At 48.7% G+C, this 14,341-nt stretch overlaps 1 protein-coding gene across 3 annotated transcripts in view; it reads right to left on the bottom strand.

Moving 5' to 3' along the window:
• The window catches only part of appl2 (adaptor protein, phosphotyrosine interaction, PH domain and leucine zipper containing 2), a 271,692-nt gene that overhangs the window by 254,771 nt on the left and 2,580 nt on the right, over positions 1-14,341 (bottom strand). For all 3 annotated transcript variants that reach the window (XM_072471949.1, XM_072471947.1, XM_072471948.1), the window contains exon 2: positions 990-1,088. In XM_072471949.1, coding sequence (XP_072328050.1) covers positions 990-1,013 — 24 coding nt within the window. In that variant the 5' untranslated portion in view covers positions 1,014-1,088. The remainder of the gene's footprint in view (positions 1-989; positions 1,089-14,341) is intronic.

The following is a 14,341-nucleotide window of genomic DNA, read 5'->3' as shown; positions in this document are numbered from 1 at the left end:
ACCTGGCGCGTGTAGATGACGCGGCCCCGATCCTAGACCAGTCGTGGCCTGAATCGGTGGGGATCGGGCCGTTTTGCGCCATCGTGTACCTCGACGGCGTTCACAACGGCGTGGGCACTTCGGCGCGGGAGTGGAGAATCCCGCCCATGGACTTTGAAAGAATAGCACATTCAAACATGGCAAGATAGGGACCCAGATGCCCACACGTGACTGGACATGTTAAATTTGTGTATATTTGTGTATATGGAGTTTAACGAATGAAGATTAAAGTGGGATTATGTTATGTGAGATTAAAGGTAAAGAGTGGGTGCAAGTTTCATATACTGGGATTTAAAATATTTAGAAGGGGAATGGAAAATGAAGTCTCGGGAGATGGTTTATAAGAAGGAATACAAAGTTCACTTGAGCACCACCATTAATTAAGCAATAGTACCGGTTCAAACTAAATTGAACCATAACCTGCTACCATGGAGGAAATTAGCAATTATTAACGTCAAACATTAAAACAACAATAAAAAGGTCAGAAGATCAAATCATGATTGGAGGAGACAAAAATTTGGGGGAGGCTCTTCTGGCCTGCAAGTTTCTTCTTTGCAAATTTATATTCAATTCCAATATGTATTTGGTTTACAATAAATTATTAGAATGTGCTCTGAAGTCAGATGAAGAGGTACTTTTCCTAACTTTCCATTGTTATTGGGAGTGGTAAATGCCTAAACTCATTCTTTATTTAGCTCAGGTTGGCAATATATGATCGACTACTAAAAGGAGTGGCTGGATCAGGTTTAACTCACATATTTGCTGTATGCTTTACAGAAGTGAATCTATCTTTGGAGAGAAAAGCTATGCATTGCAAACACACCTCTTTGTAATTAGAATGCAAAGTAGCTGAGTCATGAAAGCTGAGAGACAGAGACTTCTAGATTAAGGACTCAAAATTCTTATTCATTATAAACAGATGTAAATCAATAAGAAAATAAAGTACATACCTGAGCACCATAAACCCTCTGCATGGCTTGCAACAACTGGTTTGTATACTCAGTTAGCGTGCTTGCATCTTCCTCAAACACACTCAGCAGGGAACGTGTCTAAAGCAAGAAAGACAACACACTTGATTGAACCTCTTCCAGATACACAAAAGGCAGATTTAAATGCTTTTATAACTGAAATTAACAAAACCTTCCCAAATGTGTTCACTTTGCAAGGAGAATCAGTTCTGTATTTGCATCCAACATATTAATCTAATATTCAGCCAACAGTAATTATACCTCACTGCTCCACAAGAAACTGTTATTACGAACCCAGACCAGACCCTTAACTCTGGCTAAGATAATAAACAGAAACCCCAATGTTTTATTGAAATTTTTGTAAGACTGTAAAGGATACCTCGCTCCAGGAGTGATTATGCCAAAAAATAGGGATATGGTATATTAAAACAAACGTTATCACTAACACAGTATTAAAATATATTTAATATCACACAAGAAAATAGCTTACATTTACCCCTTAAACAATACTATTCAATATAGCGAATACATCCTTAACTGCTACCTTCTTATTCTTATTTTTCTTAAACAAGAAAAACAAAATCTCAGCTCTCAATCCACTTTAACTACCACTGGCACATAGGAATACTTGTTTTACAGGCAATTTTAATTCTGCTCCTATGTCTTATGGTCTTGTACTGAGTGTCTTTAAGACCGAGATAGATAGGTTCTTGATTAATAAGGGGATCAGGGGTTATGGGGAGAAGGCAGGAGAATGGGGATGAGAAAATATCAGCCATGATTGAATGGCGGAGCAGACTCGATGGGCTGAGTGGCCTAGTTCTGCTCCTATGTCTTATGGTCTTATACATCTTCTTTGAGAAAGAGAAATCTCTTGAACTTGCTTTAAAGAAAAGATCTGACTCCTGTCAAACCATGCAGAAACTCTGGCTGTATTTCTTCAGAAGATGTTTCTCAGTTTATTTCAGCTCCCCTTGTCCTCAGGCAAGTCTGCACTACTTTAAAGACTGTTAATCTCTTTTAACTGAACTGCAGTGAGAGCAAAACTGGACACAGCTTCATTCAGATCAGATTGGATTGGATTGGTTTATTGTCACGTGTACCGAGGTACAGTGAAAAGTATATTTCTGTGGGCAGCTCAACAGAGCGTTTCCTGTCCCACAGATCACTGGACAGTGATCTGGAGCCAGAGTGTTTCCTGTCCCACTGATCACTGGACAATGATCTGAAGCCAGAGCGTTTCCTGTCCCACAGATCACTGGACAGTGATCAGGAACCAGAGCGTTTCCTGTCCCACAGATCACTGGACAGTGATCAGGAACCAGAGTGTTTCCTGTCCCACAGATCACTGGACAGTGATCAGGAGCCAGAGCGTTTCCTGTCCCACCGATCACTGGACAGTGATCAGGAGCCAGAGCGTTTCCTGTCCCACCGATCACTGGACAATGATCTGAAGCCAGAGTGTTTCCTGTCCCACTGATCACTGGACAATGATCTGAAGCCAGAGCGTTTCCTGACCCACTGATCACTGGACAATGATCTGAAGCCAGAGCGTTTCCTGTCCCACTGATCACTGGACAATGATCAGAAGCCAGAGCGTTTCCTGTCCCACCGATCACTGGACAATGATCTGAAGCCAGAGCGTTTCCTGTCCCACTGATCACTGGACAATGATCTGAAGCCAGAGCGTTTCCAGTCCCACAGATCACTGGACAGTGATCAGGAGCCAGAGCGTTTCCTGTCCCACCGATCACTGGACAATGATCTGGAGCCAGAGAGTCACCTGTCCCACTGATCACTGGACAGTGATCAGGAACCAGAGCGTTTCCTGTCCCACAGATCACTGGACAATGATCTGGAGCCAGAGAGTCACCTGTCCCACTGATCACTGGACAGTGATTAGGAACCAGAGCGTTTCCTGTCCCACAGATCACTGGACAGTGATCAGGAGCCAGAGCATTTCCTGTCCCACAGATCACTGGACAATGATCAGGAACCAGAGCGTTTCCTGTCCCACATATCACTGGACAGTGATCAGGAGCCAGAGCATTTCCTGTCCCATGGATCACTGGACAACGATCTGGAACCAGAGCGTCACCTGTCCCACTGATCACTGGACAATGATCAGGAGCCAGAGCATTTCCTGTCCCATGGATCACTGGACAGTGATCAGGAGCCAGAGCGTCACCTGTCCCACCAATCACTGGACAATGATCAGGAACCAGAGCGTCACCTGTCCCACCGATCACTGGACAATGATCAGGAACCAGAGCGTCACCTGTCCCACCGATCACTGGACACTGTTCAGGAACCAGAGCGTCACCTGTCCCACATTTCACTGGACAATGATCTGGAGCCAGAGCGTTCCTGTCCCACAGATGGACAGTGTTTATTTCCTGTCTATTCCCTTATTTCCCTTGATTCTTGCTGTTACATTTTTGTTCCATGGATGGTTTCTGGACCTGTGTCTCTACAGCAGCCTGTATCTTTAATTCAAGCAGAAAACAGCAGTGTCCTGTGACTTTAATTCAAATTAAGAAGTCTTACAACACCTGAGGGAGGAGCAGTGCTCCAAAAGCTAGTGATTTGAGACAAACCTGTTGGACTTTAACCTGGTGTTGTAAGACTTCTTACTGTGCTCACCCCACCGCCGGCATCTCCACATCATGTTTAATTCAAATAGAGGCTATGCTGATTTAACTTGGTGATTGTAGACTGGCTGGCATTAATGATGACTCGGTTTGATTGATTTGGCTACTGATCATGATTTGGCCCAAAGGGCTGTGCTCTGCACGGTAACAGGAGGTGACGGGATCTGATCCCACCGGGATGTTTTCAGAATCACGAGGTTCCAGTTTCATTTCAACTTTGATTCCCTTCAAAGGCTCAACCTCTCCTGGGGCTCTAAGGCCTTCTCATCACTTCCAAATACATGTGCCCCTTTTCCCCACTCGCGTTTCTGACACCAATTATAGACACTTCTATCCGTCTGCCAACCATGTTCCTTTAATCTCAGATACACTCCTCATTCCTCACTGCTCAATTAATGATGAGCAATAAAAAGGTCATGTGCGGAGCCTTGGGAACAGCACCAACAAATGATTCAGCCTGATGCTGCCATACCCAATGAGCACATACTGGCACTCCCACTTATTTCACTCAGCAGGAATCCAGAAAAAGACAACCTTGATTCCCCCTTTTCCACCATGGACACTTTTATGAAATTGCACAGCCCCACCCTGCACTGAAAATAAAACTGACACAGCAAAGACCAGAATCAAATCTGGCACCTCCCTGGTAATTACATCTGTCAAGTTAAGTAAAATGGAGCAGCATACACATGACAGAATCTCTCATAAGTAACCACGTTTATAAAAACTTGGAGTATAACGGTAACAATGTTAACAAATGCGCTGAGAAAATTAATTAATTGTTTTAAATCATATTCTCAAGATATTGTTAGAAATAGAATTATATACTTGCTAGGTGGAATTATACAGAGGAACCACCCCCTACTCGTGGTTGATGTCTCAAAGTCTTTTTGGTGCGAAGGTAAAACCAAGGTGAAACTATTCACTCCTAAATTCACACAATGTGCATGTTTCTAGTAAACTTAATTACACTCTCCTGCGCCTGCGGTGCTTCCATTGCGTTAAGAGAAATTGCAATTAGAGGACTTCCGGGTGCGGCGATGACCAGCTAAGTCGCACGTTTCGGCACCTCCCGTTTTAACGGACTTTTGGGCTCTTATCGGGAGCCCCAACGGCAATTTTCGAAGGCTAAACCCACTGTGAGGCAACATAGAAGGGAGTCCCCCCGGATGTGAATGGACAGAAGAGATAATAGTGGCCAGATTGCGGAGGATCCTCTGGAGCAGCGGCAAAGAAGGGAAGTGAGAAGCAAGATGGCAGCGGAGGGAGGCCAGTTGGTATGGGGCCTGGAACAGCAGGAGTTCCTCCGGCGATGTGTGGAGGAGCTCAAGAAGGAGGTGCTGGCGCCGATGCTGCAGGCGATTGAGGGGTTAAAGGAGGCGCAGAAGACCCAAGAGATGGAGCTCCGTGGAGTGAAGGCAAAAACTGCCGAGAATGAGGACGAGATACAGGGCTTGGTGGTGAAGACGGAGACGCACGAGGCACTGCATAAGAGGTGTATGGAGAGACTGGAAGCCCTGGAAAATAGCTCGAGGAGGAAGAGCTTAAGAATCTTGGGTCTTCCCGAAGGGGCAGAGGGAGCCGACGTTGGGGCGTATGTGAGCACGATGCTTCATACCTTAATGGGAGCTGAGGCCCCGACGGGCCCCCTGGAAGTGGAGGGAGCGTATCGAGTCCTCGTGAGAAGACCAAAGGCAGGAGAAATACCTCGAGCAATAGTGGTGAGGTTCCACCGCTACAAGGACAGGGAGATGGTCCTGAGATGGGCGAAAAAGACACGTAGCAGCAGGTGGGAGAACGCGGTGATCTGCGTGTATCAGGATTGGAGTGCGGAGGTGGCGAGAAGGAGGGCGAGTTTCAATCGGGCCAAGGCGGTGCTCCACAAGAGGAAAGTGAAGAACGGAATGTTGCAGCCGGCAAGACTGTGGGTTACATACCAGGGTAAACACCACTACTTCGAGACGGCAGAAGAGGCGTGGACATTTATTGAAGAGGAGAAGTTGGACTAGATTGGAGAAAGAGTGTTTGAAATGAAGTAGTGAGGTGGTGGTAAGGGACTGTGAATCAGATGGGGGAAAATTTTCTTTCCCCTCGAAGGGGGGGGGGGACACGAAGAAATGTGGGCGCCGGTGGGGGAGGGGAGGGGGAAGAAGAGAGGGAGCTGCGCCATCAGGGCGGGGCCGAGAGGGAAGCGCGGGCTTTGTTCCCGCGCTATGGAAATTGTGGCGGGAAAAGGGCGCAGGAAGGTGGGGGCCTCACATAATGGGAGGCGAAGGATAAACGGGGGAAGCCGAGGTCAGCCAGAGTTTGCTGACTTCCGGAAGCAATATGGGGGAGCAACTAAGCTAGAGAGGGATCTAGCCGGGGGGGGGGGGGGGGGTAACTGGGTTGCTGCTGCTAAGGGGAAGGGGGAGCTGTTACGGGATGGGGTGGGAGGGCGCCGTCGGGGGGATAAGCGGGTGCGTGGGAACCGGGTGAGGAGCTGGTCTAAAAAAGGGGATGGCTAGTCGACGGGGGGGGGGGGGGGGGGGGTAAAGAGCCCCCCAACCCGGTTGATCACGTGGAACGTGAGAGTGTTGAATGGGCCGATTAAGAGGGCAAGGGTACTGGCGCACCTAAAGAAGCTAAAGGCAGACGTGGTCATGCTTCAGGAGACGCACCTGAAACTGGCGGATCAGGTCAGATTAAGAAAAGGATGGGTGGGACAGGTATTCCACTCGGGCCTGGATGCGAAAAATAGAGGGGTGGCAATACTGGTGGGGAAACGGGTATTGTTTGAGGCGAAGACCATAGTGGCGGACAGTGGGGGTAGATACGTGATGGTGAGTGGCAGATTGCAAGGTGAGGCGGTGGTGCTGGTGAATGTATATGCCCCGAACTGGGATGATGCGAACTTTATGAAGCGTATGTTGGGGCGCATCCTGGACCTGGAGATGGGAAAGTTGGTAATGGAGGGGGGGGGGGCTTCAACACGGTGCTGGACCCAGGGCTGGACCGGTCCAGATCTAGGACCGGGAGGAGGCCGGCAGCGGCCAAGGTACTTAAGGGCTTTATGGAGCAGATGGGAGCAGTGGATCCCTGGAGATTTACTAGGCCAAGGAGTAAAGAGTTTTCCTTCTTCTCCCATGTCCACAAAGTGTACTCCCGGATAGACTTCTTTGTCCTGGGAAGGGCGCTGATCCCGAAGGTGGCAGGAACGGAGTATTCGGCTATAGCCATTTCAGATCATGCCCCACATTGGGTAGATCTGGAAGTAGGAGAGGAAAAGGAACAGCGCCCACTCTGGAGATTAGATATGGGACTGTTGGCGGACGAGGGGGTATGTGTAAGGGTGAGGGGATGTATTGAAAGGTACCTAGAGATGAATGATGACGGAGAGGAAGGCGGTGGTTAGAGGGGAGCTGATCTCCATAAGGGCCCAGAAGGGGAAACAAGAGGGTAAAGAAAGGGAGAGATTGTTGAGGGAGATTTTGAGGGTGGATAGGCAATATGCGGAGGCTCCAGATGAAGGGCTATACAGGGAAAGACGGAGATTGCACACGGACTTTGACTTGTTGACCACGGGTAAGGCGGAGGCACAATGGAGGAAGGCACAGGGAGTGCAGTATGAATATGGAGAGAAGGCGAGCCGGCTGCTGGCCCAACAACGTAGGAAGAGGGGGGCGGCGAGAGAGATCGGAGGGGTTAGAGACGAGGAGGGAAAGATGGAACGGGGAGCGGAGAGGGTGAACGGGGTGTTTAAGGTATTTTACGAGAGGCTATATAAGGCTCAACCCCCGGAACGGAAAGAGGAAATGGTGCGTTTCCTAGACCAGCTGGAGTTCCCGAAGGTTGAGGAACAGGAGATGACAGGACTGGGAGCGCAGATTGAGGTGGAGGAGGTGGTAAAAGGAATTGGGAACATGCAGGCACGGAAGGCCCCGGGACCGGATGGGTTACCGGTGGAGTTCAGCTCCTGTACAGGGCCCCGTTGGCAAGTGTGATTACAAATAGGCAACGATCTGACCACTTCCGACTATATAGGGGTACAAGACAGGGATGTCCCCTGTCCCCGTTACTGTTTGCGTTTGCAATTGAGCCATTGGCCATAGCGCTGAGGGGCTCTAGGAAGTGGAGGGGGTACTTAGAGGAGGAGAAGAGCATTGGGTGTCATTATACGCGGATGATTTGTTGTTGTATGTCGCGGACCCAGTGGAGGGGATGCCTGAGATAATGCAGACACTCAGGGAGTTTAGAGAATTTTCAGGATATAAATTGAATATGGGGAAGAGTGAACTGTTTGTGATGCACCCTGGGGAACAGGGCAGGGGAATAGATGATTTACCGTTGAGGAGGGTAACAAGGGATTTCTGGTATTTAGGGATCCAGGTGGCCAGGAACTGGCGAACCTTGCATAAGCTTAACTTGGCACGACTGGTAGAGCAGATGGAAGAGGACTTTAGGAGGTGGGACATGGCGTCCCCGTCATTGGCGGGCAGGGTGCAGGCGGTTAAAATGGTGGTCCTTCCAAGGTTTCTTTTTGTGTTCCAGTGCCTCCCTGTACTGATTACAAAGGCCTTTTTTAAGAAGGTGGACAAGAGTATTATGAGCTTTGTGTGGGCTGGAAAGACCCCAAGAGTAAAGAGGGGGTTCCTGCAGCGCAGTAGGGACAGAGGGGGACTGGCACTGCCGAGTCTAAGTGATTATTATTGGGCCGCCAACGTGTCAATGATATGTAAGTGGATGAGGGAAGGGGAAGGAGCGGCGTGGAAAAGATTGGAGATGGCGCCCTGTAGGGGAACTAGTCTGAAAGCACTGGCGACGGCGCCGTTACCGTTCTCCCCGAAAAAATACACCACAAACCCAGTGGTGGTGGCAACTCTGAAAATTTGGGGGCAGTGGAGACGACATAAGGGAGTGACGGGTGCCTCAGTGTGGTCCCCGATAAGGAACCATAGGTTCGTCCCGGGAAGGATAGATGGGGGATTTAAATCTTGGCAGCGAGCAGGAATTGCGAAATTGAAGGACTTGTTCTTAGACGGGACGTTCGAGAGTCTGGGAGCACTGACAGAAAAATATTGGTTGCCACCTGGGAATGCATTTCGCTATATGCAAGTGAGGGCATTTGTGAGGCAACAGTGAGGGAATTTCCGCAGCTCCCGGCGCAAGAGATCCAGGACAGAGTGATTTTGGGGGCATGGGTGGGTGATGGTAGGGTGTCAGATATATATAGGGAAATGAGAGACGAGGGGGAGACGATGGTAGAGGAGCTGAAGGGAAAATGGGAGGAGGAGCTGGGGGAAGAGATTGAGGAGGGGCTGTGGGCAGATGCCCTAAGAAGGGTAAACTCTTTGTCCTCGTGTGCCAGGCTCAGCCTGATACAATTCAAGGTTCTACACAGGGCGCATATGACTGGAGCAAGGCTGAGTAGATTTTTTGGAGTGGAGGATAGGTGCGGGAGATGCGCGGGAAGCCCGGCGAACCACACCCACATGTTTTGGTCATGTCCGGTATTGCATGGGTTCTGGGTGGGTGTGGCAAAAGTGATTTCAAAGGTGGTGGGGGTCCGGGTCGAACCAGGCTGGGGGTTGGCTATATTTGGGGTTGCAGATGAGCCGGGAGTGCAGGAGGCGAGAGAGGCCGATGTTTTGGCCTTTGCGTCCCTAGTAGCCCGGCGAAGGATTCTACTTATGTGGAAAGAAGCTAAGCCCCCGGGTGTGGAGGCCTGGATCAATGACATGACAGGGTTCATAAAATTGGAGTGGATAAAGTACGCACTAAGAGGTTCGGCTCAAGGGTTCACCAGGCGGTGGCAACCGTTCCTCGATAAGGGAAAATAGGAAAGGTAGCAGCAGCAACCCAGGGGGGAGGGGGGGGCTCATTTGGGTCCTCAGGGGTTTTATATTAGTTATTTATATTAGATGTTACGAAGTTACTATTTTAGTTACTATTTCTGTTGTTTCTTATTTTGTTGTTGGCAGTTGCCGTTAGTTAGCATATTATTTATTTTTTAAAAACGATCAATGTATATATTATTACAAAGTTGTAAAATGGGAAATTTTTGTTTGATCGAAAAACTTTAATAAAATTTTTTATTTTTTAAAAGAGAAATTGCAATTAGACTGGCAAGTTTACAAAGATAATTGTCACTATGAGTGTGGACATATGGATTTATAAATTGAACATTAAAAAAGGGCAGGACTGACAATTTTAAAATGATGGCTGAATTATGCCCTAGTCCAGTGCACCCCTGGCATTCCTGAAAATTACAATTGGTCCACAGAGACTGACTAATGTGCCATAACAGCAGTCTGTTCTGGGCCAGACATTTCTGGTGTTTCAAAACTTATGTTGCTTCCTTTCAAATTAATCGCTGTGAATGGGTATGGAAGATCGTCCACTGAAAATTCTGACACAAATACGTGAATGGATATGGAAGATCCTGGGGTACGATTTTCTTCCACTGAAAATCATTGAGAACTTCAAATTATACATTTAAGGTCACAAATTGGAAAAGGTTCTATAAATTCAAGTCTTTATTTAAATGTGAAACTAGAGGAATTTAGATGATGGAATCTTTCCATTGGGCAACAGTAACATAAAATGTCAAAATGTCACCTTTGATGATCACAGTGTCAGTTTATACAGGTTTTGCTCGTCAGACTGGCAACAAAAATATTCAAACCATTCTCTGCAAATAGCAATTAGTTACACTTAACATTCTGCAAACATAGTTCTAACAACTAGAAGATGCTGTATAGTTCACACATGTACAGCAAACAATAGAGAATTAAACAAAAACTTTAGCACAAGCACTGTGTTGATGTTTATCCACCACATGAGCAGTCAACCAATTCCTTCAATTCCCTCTCTAATCACCTCTTTTCAAATGCTGACATTACAGCGCAGTACAGGCCCTTCGGCCCTCAATGTTGCGCCGACCTGTGAAACCACTCTAAAGCCCATCTACACTATTCCCTTATCGTCCATAATAGAACAGTGGACAGTTACATAGTAGTTACTGACAGTAGGATAAATACGGCAATTTTCAGGAACCTTGGATAACGAGAGATATTGTAGACCTCGTCAAAAAGAAAAAAGGAGGCATTTGTCAGGGCTAAAAGGCTGGGAACAGACGAAGCCTGTGTGGAATATAAGGAAAGTAGGAAGGAACTTAAGCAAGTAGTCAGGAGGGCTAGAAGGGGTCACGAAAGGTCATTGGCAAATAGGGTTAAGGAAAATCCCAAGGCTTTTTACTCGTACATAAAAAGCAAGAGGGTAGCCAGGGAAAGGGTTGGCCCACTGAAGGATAGGCAAGGGAATCTATGTGTGGAGCCAGAGGAAATGGGCGAGGTACTAAATGAATATTTTGCATCAGTATTCACCAAAGAGAAAGAATTGGTAGATGTTGAGTCTGGAGAAGGGTGTGTAGATAGCCTGGGTCACATTGAGATCCAAAAAGACGAGGTGTTGGGCGTCTTAAAAAATATTAAGGTAGATAAGTCCCCAGGGCCTGATGGGATCTACCCCAGAATACTGAAGGAGGTTGGAGAGGAAATTGCTGAGGCCTTGACAGAAATCTTTGGATCCTCACTGTCTTCAGGTGATGTCCCGGAGGACTGGAGAATAGCCAATGTTGTTCCTCTGTTTAAGAAGGGTAGCAAGGATAATCCAGGGAACTACAGACCGGTGAGCCTTATTTCAGTAGTAGGGAAATTACTGGAGAGAATTCTTCGAGACAGGATCTACTCCCATTTGGAAGCAAATGGACGTATTAGTGAGAGGCAGCATGGTTTTGTGAAGGGGAGGTCGTGTCTCACTAACTTGATAAGAGTTTTTCGAGGAGGTCACTAAGATGATTGATGCAGGTAGGGCAGTGGATGTTGTCTATATGGACTTCAGTAAGGCCTTTGACAAGGTCCCTCATGGTAGACTAGTACAAAAGGTGAAGTCACACGGGATCAGGAGTGAGCTGGCAAGGTGGATACAGAACTGGCTAGGTCATAGAAGGCAGAGAGTAGCAATGGAAGGATGCTTTTCTAATTGGAGGGCTGTGACCAGTGGTGTTCCACAGGGATCAGTGCTGGGACCTTTGCTGTTTGTAGTATATATAAATGATTTGGAGGAAAATGTAACTGGTCTGATTAGTAAGTTTGCAGACGACACAAAGGTTGGTGGAATTGCGGATAGCGATGAGGACTGTCAGAGGATACAGCAGGATTTAGATTGTTTGGAGACTTGGGTGGAGAGGTGGCAGATGGAGTTTAATCCAGACAAATGTGAGGCAATGCATTTTGGAAGGTCTAACGCAGGTAGGGAATATACAGGGAATGGTAGAACCCGCAAGAGTATTGAAAGTCAGAGAGATCTAGGAGTACAGGTCCACAGGTCACTGAAAGGGGTAGCACAGGTGGAGAAGGTAGTCAAGAAGGCATACGGCATGCTTGCCTTCATTGGCCGGGGCATTGAGTATAAGAATTGACAAGTCATGTTGCAGCTGTATAGAACCTTAGTTAGGCCACACTTGGAGTATAGTGTTCAATTCTGGTCGCCACACTACCAGAAGGATGTGGAGGCTTTAGAGAGGGTGCAGAAGAGATTTACCAGAATGTTGCCTGGTATGGAGGGCATTAGCTATGAGGAGCGGTTGAATAAACTCGGTTTGTTCTCACTGGAATGAAGGAGGTTGAGGGGCGACCTGATAGAGGTCTACAAAATTATGAGGGGCATAGACAGAGTGGATAGTCAGAGGCTTTTCCCCGGGGTAGGGGGGTCAAGGTGAGAAGTGCAAGGTTTAGAGTAGATGTACGAGGCAAGTTTTTTTACACAGAGGGTAGTGGGTGCCTGGAACTCACTACCGGAGGAGGTGGTGGCAGGGACGATAGTGAAATTTAAGAGGCATCTTGACAAATACATGAATAGGATGGGAATAGAGGGATATGGACCCCTAGGAAGTGTAGAAGATTGTCAGTCACCATGATCGGCACGGGCTTCGAGGGCCGAAGGGCCTGTTCCTGTGTACATTTCTTTGTTCTTTGTTTGTTAGTAGTTTTTGTAAAATTCATTTACCGGATGTGGGTGTCACTGGCTACGCCAGCATTTATTGCCTTTCGCCCTTCAGACCATGGAGGTGAGTTGCCTTCTTGAATATAACGGAGTTTCAGAGGGCAAATGCCAAGAGCCAACCACATTGTTGTGGGTCTGGAGTCACATGTAGGCCAGACTACAGGTAAGGATAGCAGATTTCCTTCCCTAAAGAACATGAGAGAACCAGATGGGTTTTTACGACAATCGACAATGGTTTTACGGTCATAATTAGACCTTTTAATTCCAATTATTTGCCGTGGTGGGATTTGAACCCGGGTCCCCAGATCATTATCCTGGGTCTTTGGATTACTAGTTTAGTGACAATACCACTACGCCACCGCCTCCCTCTGGAATACAAAGCTAGTCTCATTAATAGTGATAGTGAAACTTCCAGACGGTTGTTCAAAATCTTTCTGGTTCATGAATGTCCTTTCGGAAAGGAAATTTGCTTCCCTTACCTGGTCTGGCCTACATGCGACTCTCGATCCACAGCAATGTGGTTTTTTTCTTAACTGCCCTTTGAAGTACTGCAGCAAAGCCATTCAGTTATATCAAACCACTACAGAAAAACAGCACGGCAGGTGTACACCACTGTATGGACTGCAGTGATTTAAGGCTGCTGAACAGCACCTTCTCAACTGCAGATAGCAATGGCAATAAACGCTGATCATGCTAGTGATGCTTACATGCCAAGAACAAATACAAAGCAAACTAACATTCCCGTTATAAACATAGTCTCTTTGGGATGGGGGGGCATGAGAGGGATTGGGGGGGGGGGAAGCAGGGTGAGGGGGGCAGGGAGGGGGATTGGGTGGGCAGGGAGAGGGTTGGGGTGGGCAGGGAGGGGGTTGGGGTGGGCAGGGAGGGGGTTGGGGTGGGCAGGGAGGGGGTTGGGTGGGCAGGGAGGGGGTTGGGTGGGCAGGGAGAAGGATGAGGTGGGCAGGGAGAGGGATGGGGTGGGCAGAGGCAGGGATGGGGTGGGTAGTGAGAGGGATGAGGTGGGCAGTGAGAGGGATGGGGTGGGCAGTGAGAGGGATGGGGTGGGCAGTGAGAGGGATGGGGTGGGCAGGGAGAGGGATGGGGTGGGCAGGGAGAGGGATGGGGTGGGCAGGGAGAGGGATGGGGTGGGCAGGAGAGGGATGGGGTGGGCAGGGAGAGGGATGGGGTGGGCAGGGAGAGGGATGGGGTGGGCAGGGAGAGGGATGGGGTGGGCAGGGAGAGGGATGGGGTGGGCAGGGAGAGGGATGGGGTGGGCAGGGAGAGGGATGGGTGGGCAGGGAGAGGGATGGGGTGGGCAGGGAGAGGGATGGGGTGGGCAGGGAGAGGGATGGGGTGGGCAGGGAGAGGGATGGGGTGGGCAGGGAGAGGGATGGGGTGGGCAGGGAGAGGGATGGGGTGGGCAGGGAGAGGGATGGGGTGGGCAGGGAGAGGGATGGGGTGGGCAGGGAGAGGGATGGGGTGGGCAGGGAGAGGGATGGGGTGGGCAGGGAGAGGGATGGGGTGGGCAGGGAGAGGGATGGGGTGGGCAGGGAGAGGGATGGGGTGGGCAGGGAGAGGGATGGGGTGGGCAGGGAGAGGGATGGGGTGGGCAGGGAGAGGGATGGGGGGGTGGGGCAG

This window comes from Scyliorhinus torazame, chromosome 13, assembly GCF_047496885.1.
Source record: "Scyliorhinus torazame isolate Kashiwa2021f chromosome 13, sScyTor2.1, whole genome shotgun sequence".
In the NCBI taxonomy this organism is placed as follows: Eukaryota; Metazoa; Chordata; class Chondrichthyes; order Carcharhiniformes; family Scyliorhinidae; genus Scyliorhinus; species Scyliorhinus torazame.
Note: the sequence above shows the minus strand (reverse complement) of the source record. Positions and strands in the feature narration are given on the sequence as shown.